This window comes from Cinclus cinclus, chromosome 24 (assembly GCF_963662255.1).
Source record: "Cinclus cinclus chromosome 24, bCinCin1.1, whole genome shotgun sequence".
Lineage (NCBI taxonomy): Eukaryota > Metazoa > Chordata > Aves > Passeriformes > Cinclidae > Cinclus > Cinclus cinclus.
In genome coordinates, this window is record NC_085069.1 from 6,732,443 (window position 1) to 6,754,329 (window position 21,887).

At 66.7% G+C, this 21,887-nt stretch overlaps 3 protein-coding genes across 5 annotated transcripts; all 3 read right to left on the reverse strand.

The window, feature by feature from the left end:
- Window positions 1-3,503: 3,503 nt before the first annotated feature.
- Window positions 3,504-10,422, reverse strand: LOC134053184 (basic proline-rich protein-like). Its single transcript, XM_062508054.1, has 11 exons — window positions 10,098-10,422; window positions 9,723-9,903; window positions 8,655-8,966; window positions 8,350-8,415; window positions 7,930-8,179; window positions 7,263-7,334; window positions 6,741-6,859; window positions 6,462-6,696; window positions 5,172-5,489; window positions 4,779-4,923; window positions 3,504-3,613 (listed from the first exon to the last, which is right to left on the reverse strand). Exons 1-11 carry the CDS (start codon window positions 10,420-10,422, stop codon window positions 3,504-3,506), a joined length of 2,133 nt encoding a protein of 710 aa, XP_062364038.1.
- A 1,247-nt stretch (window positions 10,423-11,669) lies between these two features.
- LOC134053185 (all-trans-retinol 13,14-reductase-like) lies at window positions 11,670-15,294 on the reverse strand. Its single transcript, XM_062508055.1, has 11 exons — window positions 15,123-15,294; window positions 14,850-15,032; window positions 14,355-14,764; window positions 13,862-14,057; window positions 13,291-13,488; window positions 13,039-13,164; window positions 12,754-12,892; window positions 12,560-12,669; window positions 12,257-12,423; window positions 11,988-12,147; window positions 11,670-11,815 (listed from the first exon to the last, which is right to left on the reverse strand). Exons 1-11 carry the CDS (start codon window positions 15,292-15,294, stop codon window positions 11,670-11,672), a joined length of 2,007 nt encoding a protein of 668 aa, XP_062364039.1.
- Window positions 15,295-16,790: 1,496 nt separating this feature from the next.
- On the reverse strand, window positions 16,791-21,563 carry MPP2 (MAGUK p55 scaffold protein 2). 3 transcript variants are annotated; one of them, XM_062508020.1, is made up of 11 exons: window positions 21,465-21,563; window positions 20,878-21,036; window positions 20,623-20,772; window positions 20,057-20,284; window positions 18,995-19,126; window positions 18,374-18,479; window positions 18,063-18,131; window positions 17,807-17,968; window positions 17,321-17,523; window positions 17,106-17,234; window positions 16,791-16,967 (listed from the first exon to the last, which is right to left on the reverse strand). In XM_062508020.1, exons 1-11 carry the CDS (start codon window positions 21,561-21,563, stop codon window positions 16,791-16,793), a joined length of 1,614 nt encoding a protein of 537 aa, XP_062364004.1. The 3 variants fall into 3 exon arrangements, with proteins under 3 accessions (XP_062364004.1, XP_062364003.1, XP_062364002.1); XM_062508019.1 differs by having other exon boundaries at window positions 21,447-21,563; XM_062508018.1 differs by having other exon boundaries at window positions 21,396-21,563.
- Between the last annotated feature and the right edge of the window lie 324 nt (window positions 21,564-21,887).

A 21,887-nucleotide genomic window follows, 5' to 3' on the forward strand; every position in this document is an offset into this window, starting at 1 on the left:
GTTTCATTGGATTACTGGGAATACTGGGAGAACTGGGCGAGTTGGGCTTTTTTTAACCTCTGTCCACCCTGTGCCTGGGACTGAAAGCTCATTGCAATACTGGGAATACTGGGAATACTGGGAGAGCTCCGCTTGTCCCTCCTGCCACCGCACTGAGGGTTTGCAGTGGGATCGGAATTCCAGGAATTCTGGGAGAGCTCAGCCCTCACACCTCTGCTGCCCTCCCAGCACCATGCGAGGCTGGGAATACTGGGAATACTGGGAATACTGGGAGCACTGGGAATACTGGGAATACTGGGAGCACTGGGAATACTGGGAATACTGGGAGCACTGGGAATACTGGGAGAACTCCGTTAGTCCCTCCTGCCACTCTGCTTCCCACTTAAGGTTCTGGGAAGCACTGGGATCACTGGGAGCTCTGGGAGCTCTGCAGAGTGACCCCACAGAGAACCCACAAGGACCTTCCTTGGTTTTCCTCCAGAAAAAAAACCCAAATCCACGCAATTTAACAATGAAATAATGAGGGGGGGGGGGGGGGGGGACACACACGACACGTCACCCCCCCCCCCCTTTGTGGCACTGAGAGGTTTGTTTTTCCTGCCATTAAATTTAAATATTAAATGAAAGGCACTGGAAGAGGGGCGGGGGTCACTCGTGTGAGTGTCCGTGGGGTCACACCAGTGTCCAGCCCTGGCCCCAGCCCTGTCCCCACATCCAACCCCATTCCCCAGCCCCATATGTATTCCCCAGCCCCATATCCATCTCCAGCCCCATATCCACTCTCCAGCCCCATATCCAGCCCCATTCCCCAGCCCCATATCCAGCCCCATATCCATTCCCCAGCCCCATATCCACTCTCCAGCCCCATATCCAGCCCCATTCCCCAGCCCCATATCCAGCCCCATATCCATTCCCCAGCCCCATATCCATCTCCAGCCCCATATCCAGCCCCATTCCCCAGCCCCATATCCAGCCCCATATCAACTCTCCAGCCCCATATCCACTCTCCAGCCCTGTATCCATGCATCCAAGACACGTTGCAAGCAGAGCCTCCTCCAATCCTGCCCCGGCGACTCGAAAAGCCCTGGCCAGGCTCCAGGCTGAAGATGTGTCTTTAATTTTTGCAGCATGACAGAAAAGAAAAGAATGTCATCGGCTTGGGTTTTTTTTTTTCTTTTTTTTTTTTTTAGTTTTTTTATGTATATATGGAGAGGGAGGGGAATAATAAAAAAAGGGGGGAAGGACGAGATGATGCCACCTCATCAACCCCCGGCCGCCCGCCCCAGGAATGTGGGACAAGGGGTTGGGGGCTGGGAAAAGGGAAGAATTCCCACTTTGAATAAGAAAAAAAAGTAAAAAAGAAGAAGAATATGAAAAAAAAAAAAGGCTGGAAAAGTCATTAGGATCCTCAGAAGCAGAATGGGAGACGCTGAGCGCAGGCCTGTGCTCCTGCAGGATTTTGGGTGCTCGGGAGGGGGGAACCCACCTGGGAAACCCCCGCACACTTCTTGGGGATGGGGGTGCCACACTCAGACCCCTCCTCAGCTCTGGGGAAGCCCCAGAGCCTTTCCCGCATGTTCCAGACTGGTTTTTACTGGTGCAAACCGGGCGTGTGGCCAGAGGGGTGAGAATGGAGGCGGCCACCCCAAAAAGATGAGGGTCACTCCAAACATTCGGGGATCCGCCCAATAAAAATCAGTGGTCTCACAAAAAAAAAGTTGAGGGATGCCCAAAAATAAAAGGGGGTGCCCCAAAAGTTTGCGGGTGCCACAAATTTTTGTGGGTGCCCTAAAATGTCGGCTGGTGCCCCAAAAATCCTCCAGCCAGCTCTGGGACAGGGATTGCCCTGAGTGCTGGCCGGGGGCGAGGAGGAAGGGGGGCAGCCCCCCACCCCTTTTGGGTAGGACCCACTTAAAAATGGGGTGCGGGGGTTTCGGGGAGGGCGCGGGGTTTGTTTGCCGAGGAGCTGGAGCAGACAGCGGCATCTGGAGCGAGTTAAGTGCCCCGGCAGCCCGGACACATGGATCGGATTAATTCCCTTTTCTATCCCCCCCCACCCCCCCCCCGCCTCCCACTTCCCTCGGCAGCCCCGGGAGCCGCTCCCGGGCCCCGTGTCCCCCCCATCGCCCCCTCCCCATCCCCACCGGGCTCTGTCCCCCCCTTGGTGGCCGTGCAGGTGGTGACACGCAGGTGTCTGACCCCACAGAGAGGGGGGGGGGGTCCCCAGCCCAGACCAACTACGTCACCACCAACAATCCCCTTGGAGGGGTTCCCCGAGACCCCCCCCCAACCCTGCTCAGACCCTCCCGACCCCCCTCCCCTCCCCTTTTTTGTCACCCCCCCCCCCATGGGGAGGTGGTGGGCGGCGCGGTGCCTCAGTTTCCCCCCCGTGGTGGCCGCACCCGGCACCGCCCCGGCTATTCCTGGTGGCCTCAATTGTGGCGTCAGGGCAGAACCCCATAATCACGGCCGCGACTCCCCGGCTATTTCCAGGGCAAATTGCTCAAATTGGCCTCCGGGATGCCAGCGCCGCGCCACCCTCGGCGGGGGCACCGCCGGTCTGGGGGGGCTGCTATGGGGTGGTCGTGTCCCCACTGGGGACCCCCGGATCGAGGAGGGGAGCTCGTCCTGCTCGGGGGGTCCCTCTGCCCAGGATGGGATGGGGAGCTGGGGTGTGACCCCTCCCAGGGGATGGGACCCCCCTGTGGGACTCATTTCCCCCTCTGCACTCCCACATTGCCCCCACACCCAGGGTTTGGGGTCACCCCCCATCTGCATCCTCCTGTCCAGCGCTCATCCCCCACATCCAGGCCTGGTTTCTTTCGGGGGAGGTGATTCCCGAACCCCCGAACCGCCACAGCCCAGGACTGGGCCCATCCTGGGGGGCTCATTCCTCCCCTGCAGCCCCTGACCCCAGACCTTGGGTCTGCAGCAGAGCTGGAGGTAGATGGGGGCAGATTTTGGGGGTCCAGGGGCTCTGGAGGGGGTCCCAGGCCGGGAGCAGCCGCCCAGCCCAGGCCCCACAGTCTGGGCTCGCAGACCGGGATGGAAACTCTGAGGGACGAGCTCCACGCTGAACATTTTCCGTTCCCGACTCCTTTTTTTTCCCTTTTTATTCCTCTGTTTTTTTGATTTTTTTCCTTCTCCTCTTCAGTTTCATTGAAGAATTTGCTCCCCCACCCCCCCGCCCCCCCTCAGCCCCCGGGCAGGGGGCGATGCTCCCCAGCCCAATCCCAGCCGTGGACCTGGGGATGATGTGGGGTTACCGGGAGCACCCCAAACCCCTCGGGGAGGGAATTCCTCATATCCGAACCCCAGGAACATCCCCGGGATCGGCTGCGCTCATTCCCCGTGGGAACGGGGACAAGAACGGGGACAAGGCCGGGGATGCGGGACGGGGAGGGGGACAAGGGTGAGGACGGGATGGGCACAAGGACGGGGACAGGGACGGGAGCGGCACCGCGAGCGCTGCCGGAGCCTGGCGGGGAGCGCTCCCGGTGACCTCATCGCTCGCCGCTGGCCCGGGGCCCGCAGCCTGGCGGGGACGGTGGCTCCGGTGCCACGTGGCTGGGCCAGCACCCCCCGCCACCCCCATCGGCTGCAGGGGGGTCCCCTGGGCGGAGGGAGGGGGGCTGTACCCCAAAAATTTGGTGCGAAGGGCTGGAAAGCCCAAGAGTCCCCCAGGAGGGAAGGGGGTGAAGGTTTGGTGGCTTTGGGGGGCAGAGCTATGGGGTGTCCTTTGGGGATCCCAAAGGGTTCATCTGGCACCAAGGTCCCCCCAAAAACTGCCGGTTTGGGGGGGTCTGACTGCTCCCCCCCCCAAAGCATTGCTCGGGGCTCTTGGGTTGGGGTATTTGGGTCTGTGGGAGCAGCTGTTGGGGTGGGCTCCTCGGGTGGTTTGGGTGATTGAGGTTGGTGGGTTGGGATCCTCAGGTTCCTGGGGCTGTTTGGGTTGGGGGCTTATTTGGGGTAGAGCGTTCGGGGATGTTGGGTTGGGGTATTTGGGTTGGTGGGAGGAGCTGTTGGGGTGTTTGGGTCACTGGGGGTTTTGAGTCGGGGTACTCAATTTTTGGGGTTGGGGGATTGGTAGCTGGGGTTGGTTGGGGTGTTTGGGTTGGTGGGGTTCATGGATTGGGGTATTTGGGGTTTGTGGATTGGGGTATTTGGGATTTGTGGATTGGGGTATTTGGGGTTTGTGGATTGGGGTATTTGGGCGGTTTGGGTTCATGGATTGGGGTATTTGTGTTGTTGGGATTCCTGGGCTCGGGGGCTCTGGGGTGGGCGTCTGGACCCAGCTGTGGGCTCAGGATCCCCCCACCTCAAAGGAAGAGCAGGGGCCGGGCAGGGGGAGAGGGACCCGTGTCCCCCCCCCGGCCCCGCCGCCACCACCGAGGGTCGCTCCAGCTGGAGCCCGGCCCAGCAGCAGCGATGCTCCTGCTCCAGCTCTTCCTCCTCTTCCTCCTCCTCCTCCTCCTCTTCCTCCTCCTCCTTCTCCTCCTCCTCCTCCTCCTCCTCCCGGCCCCACGTCAGCACCTTCCTCCCGGCCCTCCCTGCCCGCTCCCCCAGTTCATCCCGGTTCCCTGCCAGGGGACGGGCCCGGCACAGCCGAGGGGGGTTTCACTCTTCCCTCACAGCCTGGGGTGTCCCCCAGTCCCTCCCGTGTCCCCCCCCAAGCCTCACGGAATCCCCCAAAACTCACGGTGCTCACCCCATTCCTGATGAAGTGTCCCTGATTCCTGCAGTGTCCCCCGATCCCCACGGTGTCCCCCCAACCCCACGGTGTCCCCCCCGTCCCGCCACGTCCCTTTGGCAGCGGGACTCGGCCGTCGTGGAAATGGAGCGGGGGGGGGGGGGGGAGGACTGGAAGGGGGGGAACTGGGGGAACTGGGGGAACTGGGCGTGGTGTGTCCGTGTGGGCGTGGCCTGCGGGGAGGAGGCGAGGCCACCCAACAAAGGTTTTCAAAGGGATGAAATCGGGGCAAAGCCAAAAAACTTTAAAAGTCTTCACACACACCCCCCCCAAAAAAATACCCAACTCCACCCGCCGGGCTCTGCACACGTGTGAGGGGAAACTGAGGCACGGCGGGGCCCCGGGGACCCCCCCCCGTGGTGCCCGCAGAGACCCCAGGAGAGGCAGCAGGGGGAGCGGGGAGGGGGGTCCCGCACCCCACCCGGGGACAGCGGCGGTGGCGGGGACCCGGCGGGTGCGGGACGGATCCCGCTGGCCGCTGCCTCCTCCCTTGGCGGGGCTGCTGAACGGCCCGAACCCCCCCGGGCCCCCCCGAAATCTGGGGCAGGCGCAGGATGCCCTTGGCTCCCTCCCCACCCCTGACACGTCTCCGGCGCAGCCTCCACGTCGGCAGCGGGAGGGGGCCCGGGGGCTGTGCCGGGAGCTGGGGGGGCTCTGGGGGGCTCTGGGGGGGTCCCCGTTTTATGCCGGGCCGGGCCCCACCCTGCTCACCCCGAGGGGGGCTCAGCGCCCCGAGGGGCTGTCAGGGGACCGGGCAGGGCTGGCGACACCGGCGTTGGCAGGGCTGGGATGTGCCACGCTGTGCCCTGGCCAGGGCTGGGGAGTGCCACGGTGTGGGCAGGGCTGGGGACACTGGCACGGACAGGGTTGGGGACACTGGCACGGGCAGGGCTGGGACACTGGCACGGACAGGGTTGGGGACACTGTAACGTGGGAAGGGACAGGGACGTGCCACACTGTGCTACTGGCAGCCCTTGGGGACACATCACAGGCTGCACGCCCAGGGTTGTCACAGCCAGACCACCCCGTGCCTGGGCAGGACACACCAGGACAGCCCGGCCTGACCCTGTGCAGGTCAGGGACAGGTAAAGGTGCGTCCTCAGCCCTGCCTGAGGGCACAGCGAACCCCCTGGGCACACGGGGCTGTGCCCTGGGGACACGCTGGGTGCCACCCCCAAGGGCTGTGACACCTGTGGCACCCACGGGCTCACCCCCAAGGGGGGCAGGGAGGCAGTGCTGTCCCTCATGGTTTGGGGGGATAAAAGGGGGTTGTAGTTTTAAGGGCTGATGGTGGCACACCATGAAATATCCCTTGGCTGTGACACTGTCCCTTGTGCCAGCTGCCTGTTTGTCCCTTCTCTCATGTGACCTGTCATCCATCCATCCATCCATCCATCCATCCATCCATCCATCCATCCATCCATCCGTCCGTCCATCCATCCATCCATCCATCCATCCATGCATGCATGCATCCATCCGTCCATCCGTCCATCCGTCCGTCCGTCCGTCCGTCCATCCATGCATTCATCCATCCATCCATCCATCCATCCGTCCATCCGTCCATCCGTCCATCCGTCCGTCCGTCCGTCCATCCATCCATCCATCTATCCGTCCCTCCAGAGCAGCCCCTGTGTGTGCAGCCACACATCTGTGGGACAGAGCTCAGGGGCCACCCCCAGCCCCACCAGCGCCGCCATGGCCGAGGTGGCACCCTGAGCCCTTTCCCTTTCCCGTTCCCGTTCCCGGTATTGTTCCCGGTATTGCTCCCGCTGCCGGTGGAGTCCCGTCTGTCCCGCGCTGCCGGCGCTGTCCGGCACCAGCCCCGGGGCCGGGAGCCAAATTCCTCCGCCTCCGCAGGAAGCCGCCGGCGCTGGCGGCGCAGCGGGGCCGGGCCCGGCCGGAGGGATGCCGGAGGGATGCCGGAGGGATGCCGGAACGGGAGAGGGCTGGAGGAGAAGAAAGCAGGTCAGCCCCGAGCCGCCAGCGTCACCCTGGCAGCGGCAGCGGCGGCTCCTTCGAGGAAGCCGGCGAGGAGCCGGCCCCGTGACGTCCCTCCGGCACGGCCTGGCCGAGCCGCGCTCGCTCGAGGAACCCGCCCGGCCCCGGGGCCTGGGGGAGCCCCAGACTGGGGGGTTTGCTCCCCACAGCCTGAGCATGAGGAGGGGGCGTCTCCTGAAGTGGCGCTGGCTCGAGGGTGCATCCCTCGAGGGTGGGATGAGGGAATGTCCAGCTCAGGCAGTGCCTGCTCTGTGTCCCAGGGATTTCCATCCCTGGGCATCGTTCCCATAGCCGGGTACCGCTCCCGTCCCCAGATGCTGCTCCCACAGTGCTGTTGTCCGTCCACGCCCAGGTGTTGTCCCCATTCCTGGGTCGCGCTGAGCTCACCCTGGTCCGCGCTGCCATTCCTGGGTGCTGCTCCCACCCTCGGGAGCAATCCCAGCCCTGGCCAGCCGTCCCCTCCCCGGGCCGGAATCCCTCTCCCATCCCCGCCTCCATGAATCCTTTCCCCCACCCTGTCCCCCTCCCCGCGGTGGGAATCGGGGGGTCCCTGCCCTTCTGCCGCGCTCCTCCCCTCCTCCCGGCGCTGTTCAAACACAAACATGGTTCAGTGGAAAATGTGACCGGCCGATAACTGGGGCCGGGCCGGGGCCAACTGGAACAGCACGGGCTTGGCTGAGGCCCCGGCTGAGCTTGGGGCAGGCGGGGGACCCGGCGGGGGGGACAGCTCGGGACTCCCTCACACCTCGCTCCTCCCCGCCCCCGGCACCTCTCTGGCACCCGGCCTGGTCACAGCCACGGGACACCGAGGGGAAAGAGGGGACACCGAGGTGGCACCTGGTCTCAGCCCAGCCCTGCCCTGCAGTGGGGTGGGGACCCCAAGGGTGGTGGCAGGATGGAAATGCTCTGGGATGGTGACAAGAGGAGAGGATGGTGGCACCTGGGCAGTACAGAGATGACCAGGGACAGTGGCACAGGACAGAGATGCCCAGGGGTGGTGCTGGATGAGGAGGTTGGTGGCGCCCTGGGATGGTGACAAATGGGGACAGATAAGATGCTCAGGGATGGTGACATGTGGGCAGGACAGAGATGCCCTGGGAGGATGGAGATGCCCAGGAATTGTGCTGGATGTGGGGATAGAGATGTCTGGGGATGGTGGCACATGGGGAGGACAGAGATGCCTGGGGGTGGTGCCGGACAGGGAGGATGGAGGTGCCCAGGGACTGCGCTGACGGCGAGGACGGCGGTGCCAGCTGGGCAGGATGCAGATGCCCGGTGCCGGTGCCAGGTGGGGAGGATGCAGGTGCCCGGGGCCGCTGCCAGGAGGGCACCGGGTGGTGCAAGGCCGGCCCCGCGGCCGGAGGTGTGTGGGCCGGCAGCAGCCGCGGCCGAGGAGCCCGTTTGTTTCTCATTAGCGGCTCTTGGCAGGAGCTGTGGAAAAAATAGCTTCAAACAGGGAGCTGGAAGGGAAAAGGCTGGACCGAGGGAGGGGAGAGGGGCCGCGGTGGGGAAGGGGGGCACGGGGCCAGGCGGGGGCAGGGAGGGGGCTGGGGGGGACGGTGGCCTGGATGGGGTGTGGGCATGGGGACAGGGGGACACACGGGCTCCTCTCTGCAGCGTCGCGGTGCCCGGGGAGTGACGGCGGGGTCCGTGGGGGCGGTCTCAGCCTGTGCACGCTTGCACACGCGTGTGAGCACACCCCATGGCCCTGGAGAGGGGACAGGGACAGGGACACACACGGTCGGGCACCTGCATCCGCGCGGAGCATCCCGGCCCCCGCCCTCCCAGGGAAACTGAGGCACAGCGGGAGCGCCTGCGGCGCCCCGGCCCCGCCCCGCCGTGGGGCTCCCGCATCAACCACCGCCGGTTCTCACGTTTTTGGGGGGGCCCCGCCACCTCCACTTACGCAAACGCTTCTGCGAGCGCGGCCAAGGCGGCCCCGGCGGGCGGGGACAGCGCGGGGGCCCGGGGTCCTCCCTGCCTTGAGCATTGAGAGGTGACAGCGACGCGTCCCACCCCGGAGTGGCCGTGCCCGGGTGGCACCGGTGCCCGGCTGTCCCGCGTGTCCGCTCCCGGGACGCCGCCCTGGCCTGGGAAACGCGAGAGCGGCGAGACGGGGTCACTTGGGGACGCGGCCGGGGATGGCGCTGGTCCCTGCGCCGGGGCTGGTGGCACCGTGGCAGCCTTGGCAGCGGGTGCGGGGTTGGCACAGCCGTCCCTGCAGGCACAGGGTCCGTGTGCCAGGGAATGATGTGCGCGTGTGTCCGTGTGTGTGCGTCCAGGTGTGTCCACTGTGTCCATGTGTGTGTCCGTGTGTGTGTCCAGCTACACAGGACAGGTGCGTGCACCAGGTGTGTGCACCCTCTTTTCCCGTTCTTTTCCCGTCCCCACCCGGTTTGGCCCCCAGCACCCTCCTGGCGTCCCGGATGTTTCTGCCTCCAGCTGGGATTTAATTCCACCCTCCCCGCGGCTGCTGCAGAACCAGGAGCCCAAAGGGAACCCCGGGCACCTTCTCACCCGTGGGGGGACACGAGGGGGCTCTGCCTCATTGTGGTGGGGGGGGGGGGGCGATTTTGGGGTGTCCCCACCAGGGCACGGGAGGACATGTGGTGGCAAATCCCCCGCTGAGCCCTTGAGCCAATTACGCGGCTGGAGCTCCTGACCCGTGCGGCCGAGTCCCGGTGCCCCGGGCAGCCCTAAACCCCTTAGGGGATGATCCTGCTTAGGGCATCCCACGGCACGATCCCCCAGCTCTCCGCAACTCCAACTCCCTCTCCCAAACCCCCGCACCAGCCTTGTCCCCTCTGCCACCACCTCCTCGTCTGCTCTTGGGCCACTCATCCTTTGTCACCCGCTGCCGCGGGGCCAGGGACACGGCGTGCGACACCCCCGGATCGACCCCGAATCACCTCTGGATCACTTCCAAATCACTCCGGGATCACGTCCGGATCACCCCCGGACCTCCCCCGCTCACTCCCCGCTCTCCGGCGAGGAGCTCGGGGCGCTGATGGGATTTGGATTTGGGATTTGGGAATTTAAGACGCTGAGCCTGCGGCTCTTCACACCCGCGGGGGGATCCCGCTCCTTCAGCCTCGCCGCTGGCTCCTCGCCCTCCCCTGAGCCCGGGCACGACTCCCGGCAGGGCCGGGGGTCCCCTGTGCCACCCCGAGAACCTCTGTGTCACCTCAAGCGCCCCTTGTGTCACCTTGATCCCGCCCTGCGCCACCCAGGCCACCCTCTCACCCTCCCCCAGTTTGGGGACAACCCCCTCCCACAGGGTGCCAGCACCCCTCGGCATGGTCCCACCCTTAAAAACCCCCCAAATTGGCCTAAATCACCCCAAACTGACCCACGGCGGGATGCCCCGAGTCCCCCCCACCCAGGGCAAGGTCCGCGGTGGGGCAGGGAGGGTGCAAAGGGCGGCGGGTGTGGGGCGCTGGGCGCGGGCCGTGGGGTGTCCCCGGTCCAGAGTGCGGCGGTGGCACGGAGGTGGCGCGGCGGTGCCGGGGGACACCGGGTTCGTTGGCGGGGGGCGGGGGGGCAGGGGGGACCATGCCCCGGAGGGGTCCCTGGGGACGGAGGAAGGGGGATGGGGACATGGAGAGACCCTGGGAGCTCTGCGGGTGCGGAGACAGTGCCGGGGGAGAGCGACGGGGCGGGGGGGGTGGCGACATGCCAGCCACCAGCACGCACCTCTTGGTGTCCCCAGGGCCATGTTCATCTTCATCGGCATCACCTTCGTAGCCATCACCATCCTCCTCATCATCTTCCACATCTGCCGCAAGCTCTGCGAGGACCCCGTGCCTCCCCCCGCCTACAGGAATCCTCAGGGCCCCGAACCCGCCCCGCCCCACGGAGACCCCCAGGAATCCGTACTCCCCCCGCTGACCCTGATGCCCACCCTGCCCAGTCTGCCCAGTTTGCCCAGCGGGGCCATCCCCGTGGGGCTGGAGCCCCCGCCCTACAGCGAGGTGGGTCCCGCCCAGCCGGGAGGGAGGACCGGAATGGGGGTCGGTGTGGGGTGTGAGGTGGTGGGTGATGGGATGTGGGGTTATGGGGTGCTGGGGTTATGGGGTGCTGGGTGCTTGGGTTATGGGATGTGGCGTTATGGGATGCTGGGGTTATGGGGTGCTGGGTGCTTGGGTTATGTGGTGCTGGGTTTATGGGGTGCTGGGTTCTGGGCTGCCTTGCCCACAAAGGGGGACACCCTCCTTCCGTGGAGAACCCCCTGAGTGTGTCACATGTCCCCCTACTCTGACCCCTCCGCACCCTCAGGTGACAGCGAAGCCCTTCCTGTACCCCCTGCCCCAGGGGCCGTGCCCCGAATGTGGCCACAACCCCACAGCTCAGCCCTCCTGCACCACCCGGACCTAGAGGTGACCCCTTCCAAGGACAGCTGGTGCTTCACTCAGGGGGCCATGGACCCTTCAGGATCACCCGGCTGGCCTGGGTCTGTGTCCCCCCCATATCCCCAAGCCATCCCACTGAGAATTCCCCTATTTATTATATTTAAAAGCGTGAAGAATTCCGGGCTCTGCTGGTTTGGTGGGGGGCTGGGGAAGCTCAGGGAGAACAGAGGGAGAAGGGGGGGGGAAGTTTAAGGGGGGTTCTGCGCCCCACACTCACCCCCAGCTGTGGTTGCTCCTTGTGCCCATCCCTATCCCAGTCTCCATCCCCATCCCAACCCTCTGTCCATTCCAGTCTCATGCCTATTCCCATCCCATCCCATCCCATCCCTGCCCCCTTCCCTACTCCAGACCCTATCCCATCCCTCTCCCACCCCCATCTCCCTCCCCTCCCCAAGGACAGCTGCAGACCAGTGGGACATCGGGGTTTATTGAGCTGGGAGCCCCTCCCAGCCCGGGGCCATCCCTGAGGACAGGTGTCCCCGAGGACAGGTGTCCCCAGGCCCGCTGTCCCCTCACGCCGTGTGCCGGCCCTGGCGCCGTTTGATTTTCCTCTTGAGGAGCAGCAGGTCCAGGTAGAGCAGGCGGCCCAGGATGGCCGAGGCGCAGAGCAGCCCCCCGTGCACGGCCCCCGCCAGCCCGCAGGAGAACACGTCCTGCCCTGGGGACAGCCACGGTGGCACAGGGACACCCCCGGGGAGCGCACAGCCACCCCGGGGGCGGGACAGAGCCACCACCGTGGGGCATGTGGCCACAATCACCCCACTGCAGGGCGACCGCGGGGACAGCGCGCTGGTCACGGCGACAGCGGGACATGGGGACGCAGGACTCACCTGTCAGGTAGAGATTCCTCACGGGCGTGTCGGGTCTCAGGGCGGCCACCACGGCGGGGCTGAAGCGGCGCAGGTCGTGCTCGGTGCCGTACATCTCCCCCCGCGCTGCCCCCAGGTAGTGCTGGTTCGTCAGCGGGGTCGCCGCCTCCACGAACTCCACCTGCGCAGGACGGGGGCTCGGAGCGTGCCAGGGGGAACGGGCGAGCACGGGTGGACCCCCCTGGGGAACCCCGACTCTGTGAGACGCCCCAGCCCGTCCCTTGGGGCACCTTGTCCCGCAGGTGCGGGAAGCGGAGCAGGGCCCTGTCCAGCAGCCGCTGGGCGATGTCCATCTTGTACCGCTGGTACTCGGGGCCGCGGTGCCGGGGCCGGCTCCCGGCCCACTCCTCGAACCACTCGTACCGTGCCATGGTCAGGATGGTCATGCAGGACCTGCCTGTGGGGCGGGGACAGCCGGTGACGCCGCCGTGGGGGTGACAGCGGCAGTGCCCACCCGGTCCCGCAGGGACTGCGGATCCTCTGAGCCTGCGGAGGGGAGCTGGGGACACGCGGGGGTCCCCCCGCAGCGGTACCTGGGTGCCGCTGCTCGTACGTGGGGTCCTTGGCGGCGGGGAAGGTGATGAACATCATGGCCAAGTTGTCGGGGACGTCGTCGCGGCTCAGGGCAGCGTACTGGGTCATCCTGCGGGAAAACAGGGATGTGATGCCACCCCCGTGCCCCCCGCCCATCCCCGCCGTGCCGCCCCCGGGCAGCCGGGACCCTCACATGGCATCCAGGTCGTTGTGGGGGTAGATCCAGAAGTTGGTGGGGGGCAGCCCCAGCTCGGCCGCGCTGCCCCGCAGCCCCACGAACACCAGGAAGGAGCCCATGCCCGGCCGCACCATGGCCAGGCGGGAGCGGACACCTGCGGGGACACGGGGGTGACACCCGAGCGCGCCTGGGCGGGGGACACGGGGGTGGCAGGAGGGATGAGGATGGAATGCTGGGGACACCCGGGATGCTGAGGGCACCGAGGACGCGAGGGACACGGGGACACAAGCGTCACCTTACCGGGGTGGCTGCGGACGTGGGGGGGCAGAAGCTTCCCGAAGGTGTTGAAGACCCCGGCGTCGGAGATGACGAGGGGGGCGCGGATCTGCAGCTCCTCTTGCCCGGGCCCCGCCCGCACCGCCACCCCTGGGGCACGGCGGCGACAGCGGGGGGGGGGGGGTCAGGGGACACGGGGGGCGTTGTCACCGTGTCCCCATCCCTCGGGGAAGCTCGGGACGTGGGTGGGGGGGCGGGGGGTGTCCTGGAGCTCACCCATAGCGGTGCCGGTGGAGCTGACGAGCACGCGCGTGACGGGGGCGCGCACGAGCACGGCCCCCCCCGCGCGCTCGATGACGGGCACGGCGTGGAACGCGACCTCGCTCGCCCCCCCCCGCGGGTACCAGGCCCCGCGCTGATAGTGGTGAACCATGAGAGCGCTCACCAGGAAGCTCGAGTCCCGCGGGGCCGTGCCTGCGGGGACAGGGAGGGGACACGGGCACGGCTGGCCCCCCGCCGCAGGGCGGAGCAGCCCTCCCGTGTCGCGACATGGCGCTCCTCACCCACGATATCTCCCTCCCTTATCGCAACTCAGCCTTCCCCTGTCACTGTGGTGCCCTCCGCTGTCACAATGCTTCCTTCTACTATCACGACGCAGCCCTGCTGTATCACGACACGGCCCTTCCCACCACGATACAGCCGCCCCCATCCCGACACAGCAGCGCCCATATCGTGATGGTGCCACCTCCTGTCGTGACACAGCCTCCACCACTTCAGTACCGCCCTGCTCCTCCACCTGGTGCCCTCGCTATCGCGACAGCTGCTCCCTATCACGACGGCCCCTGACCGTAGAAGAGGTATCCGAAGAGGGCACGCAGGTCGTGGTTGGAGGTGAGGCGAGCCGCGGCCTGGCTGTGGCTGGTGGTCGCCATGCGGAACACGGGGGACAGGCGGGGCAGGAGCCCCGAGCGGAGCAGGAGGGTGACGAGCCAGCGCGGCGACAGCTTCAGCAGGGCCAGCAGCGCCGCGTGCCGCGAGGCCACCTGCGGGACACCCGCGGAGTCCCTGTCACCTCCCGCACCAGAGCGGGGACAGCGGCACCACGTGACGCGAGGCCACCTGTGTGACATCACCACGTGCCACCGGCAGCACTGACCTGCCTGGCCACCATCACGTCCTCAGGACTGCCACTGCTGTGACCCCGGGGCCACCCCATGGCTCAGCAGCTGTCCCCACATCATCCTCATCATCTCCAGAACTTGCCCCTACCATACCCATCACCGCTGTCCCCTCTGTGTCCCCTCTGTCCCCACCACTCCCACTACTCTTCCCCACCACACCATCACCAACGTCCCCTCCACGACGGTCACTTGTGTCCCCACTGTTCCCACAGCCCGTTCCCCACCACGTCCACCCATCAGCCACGTCCCCACCTGCGCCACCATCCCCACCCCGTATCCCAAGCTGTCCCCTCCTTGGGGACGTGCCACCCCCATGGAGAGGTGACTGCAGGGTCGCACCTTAGAGAGCTTCATGAACTCCCTGATGGCCTCCTTCTCAGCGGGGAACTGCTCCTCCAGCGCAGTGACAAAGGCCACCTTGCCGGAGCGCAGCAGGTAGCGCTGGGGTCCCAGGGTCACCTCGTCGTAGGGGTCAGGCAGGCGGTGCCAGCAGAGCTGCCCGTCTGTCACCTGGTCCAGGGCCACCCGCAGGAGGCTCCCCTCGTGCAGCTGCCCCACGTAGTGGATGCCTGTGGCGTGGGGACAGGGGACACGGTGAGGGGACACCGGGGGTCACAGGGGGTCACGGGGCTGCCCAGGTCGGGGGATCCTTACCCACGTCGAACTCGATGCCGTGCTGCTGGAAGGTGTGGCAGCACCCACCGGCCTGGTCGTGCTGCTCCAGCACCAGCACCCGCCGGCCTGCCTTGGCCAGGGTGGCGGCCACCGCCAGGCCCCCCACGCCACTGCCGATGACCACGGCGTCCAGCTGGTCCGGCACGCGCTGGACGCTGAACCCTGCGTGACAGTGACCGCCAGGACGCCGAGCCCTGCACGCCCGGCGTTCCACGGGACAGATGGACACACGGACACACGAGGAACACTCACCCTGCTTCAGGACCCTGTCCCGGGCGCGCTGGTCAGTCACCAGTGGCCGTGGTGGCTCCAGGGGCGGCCCTGCGAAGGGGTTGCCAGATGGGGCCAGCAGCCGATGGGCCACCCGGCCCAGGGCCAGCATGGCCAGGGCCACCGGCAGCAACAGCAGCAGCATGGGCCACATGGCTGGCACTGCGTGTCACTCTGCACGGACACGGCACGGACACGGCACGGACACGGCACGGACACGGCACGGACACGACCCAGCCCGGCGTGTGCAGCCCCAGCCCTTATAACCACGGCAGCTCAGGGACACGTGGGGATTATGGACGGGCCAATACAGTGGCTTTAGAGACAGCGCTCCTTAAAGTCACAGAGCTCCCACACAGGGTACCCACGGACAGGGCACTGCATGGACATGGCAGCATTCATGGACAGGGCACCCTATGGGACTCTCTGGTGTCACCCCATGGTCATAGCACCCCAGAGCACCCCATGGCACCCTGTGCCATCCTGTGACACCCCACGGCAACCCGTGGGAGGTGCCCACACGTGTGCACACACAAACACGGGCACAGCTGCACCCCCTGGAAACCGCCTTGGATGCCTCCACACCCCCCCTTGCACACCCCCACACACTCACAGCCCCCTCTTGCACGCCCCCAGCCCCCCCCCCCCCCCCCCCCCCCGGTGCCTGCAGCTCTGCTGAGCCCTCCTGGCAGCACCAAGGATGGTTCCCCATGGGTGTGCCAGGTGACACGCGTGTGACATGTGAGACACACTCACTCCAGCCCCCCCCCCCCCCCCCCCCTCCAGCGGCCTCCCAGTCCCAAACTGGTGGGAAATGGTGATTTGCAACTAAAAAAACATCCGCACCATGTAGGACATGGCTGGGGTGAGGTGGCAGGTGTGGCACAGGTGACACAGATGACACCAGCTGCCAACCCCTCCCCACCTCGCATTCACCACAAGGGACAAACCCATTTTTCTCTCCTTTAATAAAATTCACAGCAAAGTACCAAAAAGGAGTCAACGGCAGCAGGGGATGGGGGCACACCCTGCACCCCCCGTGTCCCTGTCCCTTGGGGACACCCCTTGTCACCACCCCAGACCCCCCCCCAGCGAGTCCCCAGCCGCAGTCCCCACTGGGTTAATTACAAGGTTAATTACAAGTTAAGTTAAAGATTAATTAAGGGTTAATTACAGGGGTTATTGCTACCTGGGAAGGGGTAACAGGGGACAAAAGGGATGGTGAGGGACCCCCACCCTGGTAAGGGGTGACAGGGGTCCCAGTGGGGAGGTTGTGGCCTGGGGGACAGGGAGGGGACATTTCTGGGTGTGATCCCCCCCAAACCCCGCACCTCCCATCCCCAATTCTGGGGATCCCCACCTGGGACAGGGGGGGCTTCCCCAGGGTCTGGCAGTGACTCAGCTGTGTGGGGCCTGTGCCCCCCACGGGACCCTACTGGCTCTTCTGCCCCTCCCCAGATTTGGGACACTCTAGGGGAGACAGAGGGGTCAGGCTTGGGCTGGGGGGGCTCTGCAGAGAACCCCCCCCGCCCCTCCGCGGGGCTGGGAACGGCGAGCTCATCTCACCACCGGGTGCGACACAACCCCTCTTGTCACCCCCAGCCCTCCTGGGTGGGTTTGGGAGGGTTGAGGGGAGGGTTTTGGGGGTCCCTAATAGACCCAGGTGACGGGGACCCACTGGGGCTGCAGGCGCAGGTGCTCCATGGCCTCCCGCAGCCGCCCGAAGGTGCGCTCCAAGTCATCGTTGGTCAGGCTCAGGTCGAAGTAGTGCCCGTAGCCGCGCTGGATGCGGCTGCTTTCCTCCACCGTGCGCTGGGCATCCGCCTCCTGCACCCCAAAACCTGCCTCAGTTACCGCAGCACCCCAGCGATGGTGAGGGACACACACTGCGAGCTGTGCGTCCTCCTCTTTCACCCCAAAACCTGCCTCAGTTTCCCCGTCCCCACGTCCCCCCCGGGCCCCCACCGTGAGCTGTTTGGTGGCCACGCCGCTCTCCAGGGCTGCCCGGTTCATGGCTCGCAGCCTCTCGGGGCCGGGGGCTTCGATGAACACCACGTAGGGCACGAACTCCGCCGTTCTCAGCACCTTCACGGCCTGGGAGGGGGGGACATGGCTCAGCCCCGCGGCCGGGGGGGTCCGCGGTGTCGCCGTCCCCCCCTCTCGCCGTGTCCCCGCCACACCTGCGGGTTGACATCCAGGATGCACATCTTGCCCGCCTGCACCACGGCGCGGATGGAGTCGATCCTGGTTCCGTACAGGTTCCCCTCGTACTCGCCGTGCTCCAGGTACCGCCCCGCCTTGATGTCGGCCTCCATCTCGCCCCGCGACACGAAGCGATAGCCCTGCCCGTCCCGCTCGCTGTCCTTCGGCTTCCGCGACGTGTCTGCCGGGGGAGACACCGGAGTGACACCCGCCCGCACCGGAGTCCCGTCCGGAACCGTCACGGGGGACCCGGATGCGGACGGGGACGGGGACAATCGCAGGGGACAGGGATGGCCGCAGGGTTGGGGATGCTGGCGAGGATAGGGACGCTGGCAGGGGACAGGGGATAAGCACAGGGACGAGCACAGGGGACAGGGATGAGCACAGGGGGCAGGGATGGTCTCAGGGGACAGCGACGCTCAGGGGACAGGGATGGTGATGCCGGCGGGGACAGGGACGCTCACAGGGGATGGTGGTGCCGTATCGCGCCTGGTCCGACATGATCAGCTTGTTCTTGAGGCTGCGGCGCCCCACGCCCTGAGCCCCGATCAGCACCAGCGTTTTCCGGCGGAACGGCGGCATCCGCGCCACCTCCTCGTAGATCAGCAGCTCGTGCCGGTCGAACTCTGGGCGAGGGACAGGGCTGGCACACGTCCCTGGGGACCCCAGGGCACCCTGTCCCCGCGGGTGCCACCCCTGGGAGTACCCTAGGACACTCACCGGCGTTCTTCGTCGTCAGGTACATCATCCTCTTCTTCCTCTTCCCGCTGAGACTGCCACACAGGGCCCCTGCGAGGGCAAGGGGTTGAGCTGGGGACAGGGACAGGGACAGGGACAGGGACAGGGACAGCACCCAGGGACAGGGACAGCGCCCTGGCACAGGGACGGGAACATGGGAGCTGGGACCTTCCGCAGGGGCAGTGCCATGGGAACGGGACCCAGGGGAGATGGGGACGTTGTCACAGGGTGCAGGGGACTCGCCGTGCTCCCCCCTCGGGAGGTGACTCTTCCATCCCCCGATGTCCCCGTACCCGACGTGGGCGCCACCTCCCCGTCCCGCTTGACGAACGCCTTGCGCTTCTCCTCCAGCAGCTGACTGGGCACTAGACCCGCGCTGCCGCCCTCCACGTGGCACGCCTGGGGACACAGAGCCACGAATGGGGACCCCTCAGCCCCACGGGGAACCCCCTGGGCTTCAGAGACTCCTCTGACCCCATAGGGAACACCCCCAGATACGGAGACCCCCCCCCCCCCCAAGTTTCGGAAGGAACCTCCCCAGTTCCGGGGACTCTCCCAATTTCCAGGAACCCTTCAGCTCTAGGGATCCCCCCCCCCCCCCCCCGAATCCCGACAGGGACACACATCCCGAGCTCCAGGAAATCCCCGAATTTCCGGGGACCTCCCAGTCCCCACAGGGACCCTCTCCTGCTCCAGGGATTCCCCCAATTCCCAAGCAGCCCCCCCCGCCCAGCTCCAAGGACACCCCCCACGCCCCGGGAACTCCTCCCCACTTCACAGGAATTCTCCCAGGCACACCCCAAGCCCACAGGAACCCCTCGATCTGCCCCAGAACCCCCCAGCCCCAGCACCCTCTCACCCTCCGTGGCCCAGGACGGACACAAAGTGCTACCACCCCCCAGACCCCCCCTGACCTGCCACCAGTTGGGGTCATCCTGGTTGACGATCTGCAGCAGGTCCCCGGCCATGAACTTGAGCCCGGCCTCCTTGCAGGGGATGAGGCTGTCGGTGGCCGGGTCGTAGTCGAAGTGACACTTGACAAACACCTGGGGACCGGGGGGAGGGGTCAGCGGGGGAGACCCCCAAAACTCCCGGGGATCCCCCCCTCCTCACCGCCTGTGCCGCCGCTCGGTGCCTCAGTGTCCCCAGGGCTCGGAGGGACACGCGGGACCCGTGTCACACGCAGCCACGCGCCTGTCCTCTCTAGGAGCCCCCCCCGCCGGGCTGTGCCCCCCGTGCCCGGCTCAGCCAGGCCCGCACAGCTCCCGCACACACACACAGCGCTCCGGCCGCCGCCGCTGCGCCCCACGCGACCACCACGGCGACTCCCAGGCACAGCCCCACGGCCACGGACACGCACACGAGCGTGCCCAGAGCCGCCAGCGCCGCGCCCGCGATGGCGCACATGGGGACCCGCAGGGCCACCCGGCCGTGTGGCACACGGGGCACAGCGCTGGGCCAGCGTGGGGACAGCGCTGCTTTGTCCCCTCGGAGACGGGGATGGCTGGCACGGAGAGGGGAGGGGCAGCACAGGGCACCCTTTGCCACCCGGGACCCAGGTGCTGTGTGGGGACAGGGACAGGGACAGGGACAGGGGAGGGACTGGCAGAGAGGGCAAGGGGGGACACGGGGGGGGACACTGGGGGGGACACGGGGGTCCCAGCAGCCAAAGGGAACAGAGCACGGACAAGGGGACAGTGGCTCGTGGGGCTCAGGGGACAGCACGGGGGTGGGGACACAGGGCGGGGGAACTGCGTGGAGGACGGTGAGTGAGGGATGGAGGGAGGGATGGAGGGAGGGATGGAGGGAGGGATGGAGGGTGGGATGCAGGGAGGGATGGAGGGTGGGATGGAGGGAGGGATGGAGGGAGGGATGGAGGGTGGGATGCAGGGAGGGATGCAGTGCAGGGAGGGATGGAGGGAGGGATAGAGGGAGGGATGCGGAGCAGGATACAGAGCGGGATTACAGGGCGGTACCTGGCGGGGCGGGTGGGGCTCCTGGTAGCTGGGCAGGATCTTGAGCACGACGCTGCCGCTGGCGTGGCGCAGGCTGTCCTGCAGTGCCCGCGGGTCGCTGCCCACCTCACGCCCGTTCACCTCGCGGATCACGTCCCCCACGTGCAGCAGTCCCTGCTGCGCCACCATCCCCCCGTGCAGGATGCGGGCGATCACCAGCTCCCCCCGCTCCACCCGGAACGTCACCCCCTGAGGGGACAGCCCTGCTCAGCCCCCGGCCGCGACCCAGCAGCAGCCGACATACTCCCCCTGGCACTAAACAGACATCCCGCTATGCCCCCAGCATCCCAAAATACTCCCAATCACCCTAAAAAGCCACCTCGCAATGCCCACGGCACCCCGAAATGCTCCATCGCGCCACACTGCCCCCAGTACCCCATAATGCTGCCGATTTCGCCAGCTCCCCGCAATACCCCAACACTCCCCAGCACCCCAGAATCTCCCAGCGCGCCCGAAAATGTCCCACCATCACGGCCCAGCCCCCCTGCAGCACCCCAAAGCGCCCCAACCCCGCCGGCCGGGCTCACCAGGTTCTCCCCCGCTGCCTTGCGGATTCCCACCATGCGCACGGCGTCGGGGGGCACGGGCTGGGAGCCCAGGGACGGCTCCGGGCCGGGGCTGCTCGGGGGGGGCTCGTAACTCTTGGCAGCCACCGAGTCGTGGGTCTCCAGCAGCGACTGGGACACGCGGGGTGCGGGGTCACCGCGCTGGGACACAGCAGCCGGTCGCGGTCGCGTGTCCCGCCTGCTGGCACAGGACAGAGGGTCCCGCCCGGGTCTCACCTGGAAGTGCGGCTCCCGCAGAATCCGGGCCAGCTCCGCCGCCGCTCCCTGCACTTCGGGCCGCGCCAGGTGCCCGATGTCCCGCAGGATCTCTTGCACCAGAGCCAGGTTGTCCCCGCGCACCGCCTCCAGCTTCCGCTCCTCCAGCCGCTCGTGCGCCTGGGGACACCGGGGACAGCCCCAGGTAAGGGCGGAGACCCCCGAGTGCCGGGGGGATTAGGGACCCCTGGGTCCTGGGGGAACGTGAGGAACCTCTGGGGCGGGGGGGAAAGGGGGATTATAGGGACACTCGGAGGGGCCGAGGGGGCTCAGGGTGCCCCAGGGGACCTGGGGTTAGGGACAACAGAGTTGTTAGGGACCCCCAAGGCCGGGGAGTTTGGGGACCCCCAGGGACAGAAGGAATTCGGGATTTGGGGGGTGCTGAGGGGATTTAGGACCCCGGGGACAGGGGGAATTCGGGAGGTGACATGCACTCACACCCGTGCACGCGCACGCACACACGTGGGGGCACCCCCCACCCCTCTCGGGGGTGCCGGGATGTGACACGCGCCCCCCCCAGGCCTCCGTACCTTGGCCAGGGAGCGCACGATGGGGCTCTCCATGATGCCACGGAGGAAGATGAGGTCAAGGTCGGCCACTCCCGGGGTCCCCGGGAGCCCCATCAAGTTGTCCAGTACCTGCTGCATGGCTGGGAGGGCACACGGTGGGGGGGACACACAGGGACACGGGAGGGGGGACACGCAGTGCAGGGGAGGAGCAGAAACGTGGGTGAAAGTGCAGGGGGGGGTGCTTGCTTCCCCCCCATTCCTGTCACAGCCCCCCATTACGGGGACAAGTGTCGGGGACCCCTGTGAGGACGGAATTTCCTCCCCTCGTTCAGTCGGAGGGACAAGGGGACGGACTCCCCAAATTGTCACGGTGGAGTTGAAAGCCCCCCGGAACAGAGTGTAACGGGAAGGGGGGATGCGGGGGGGGGGGGGGGCGATGAAAGGGGAGGGGTTCCATTGGGG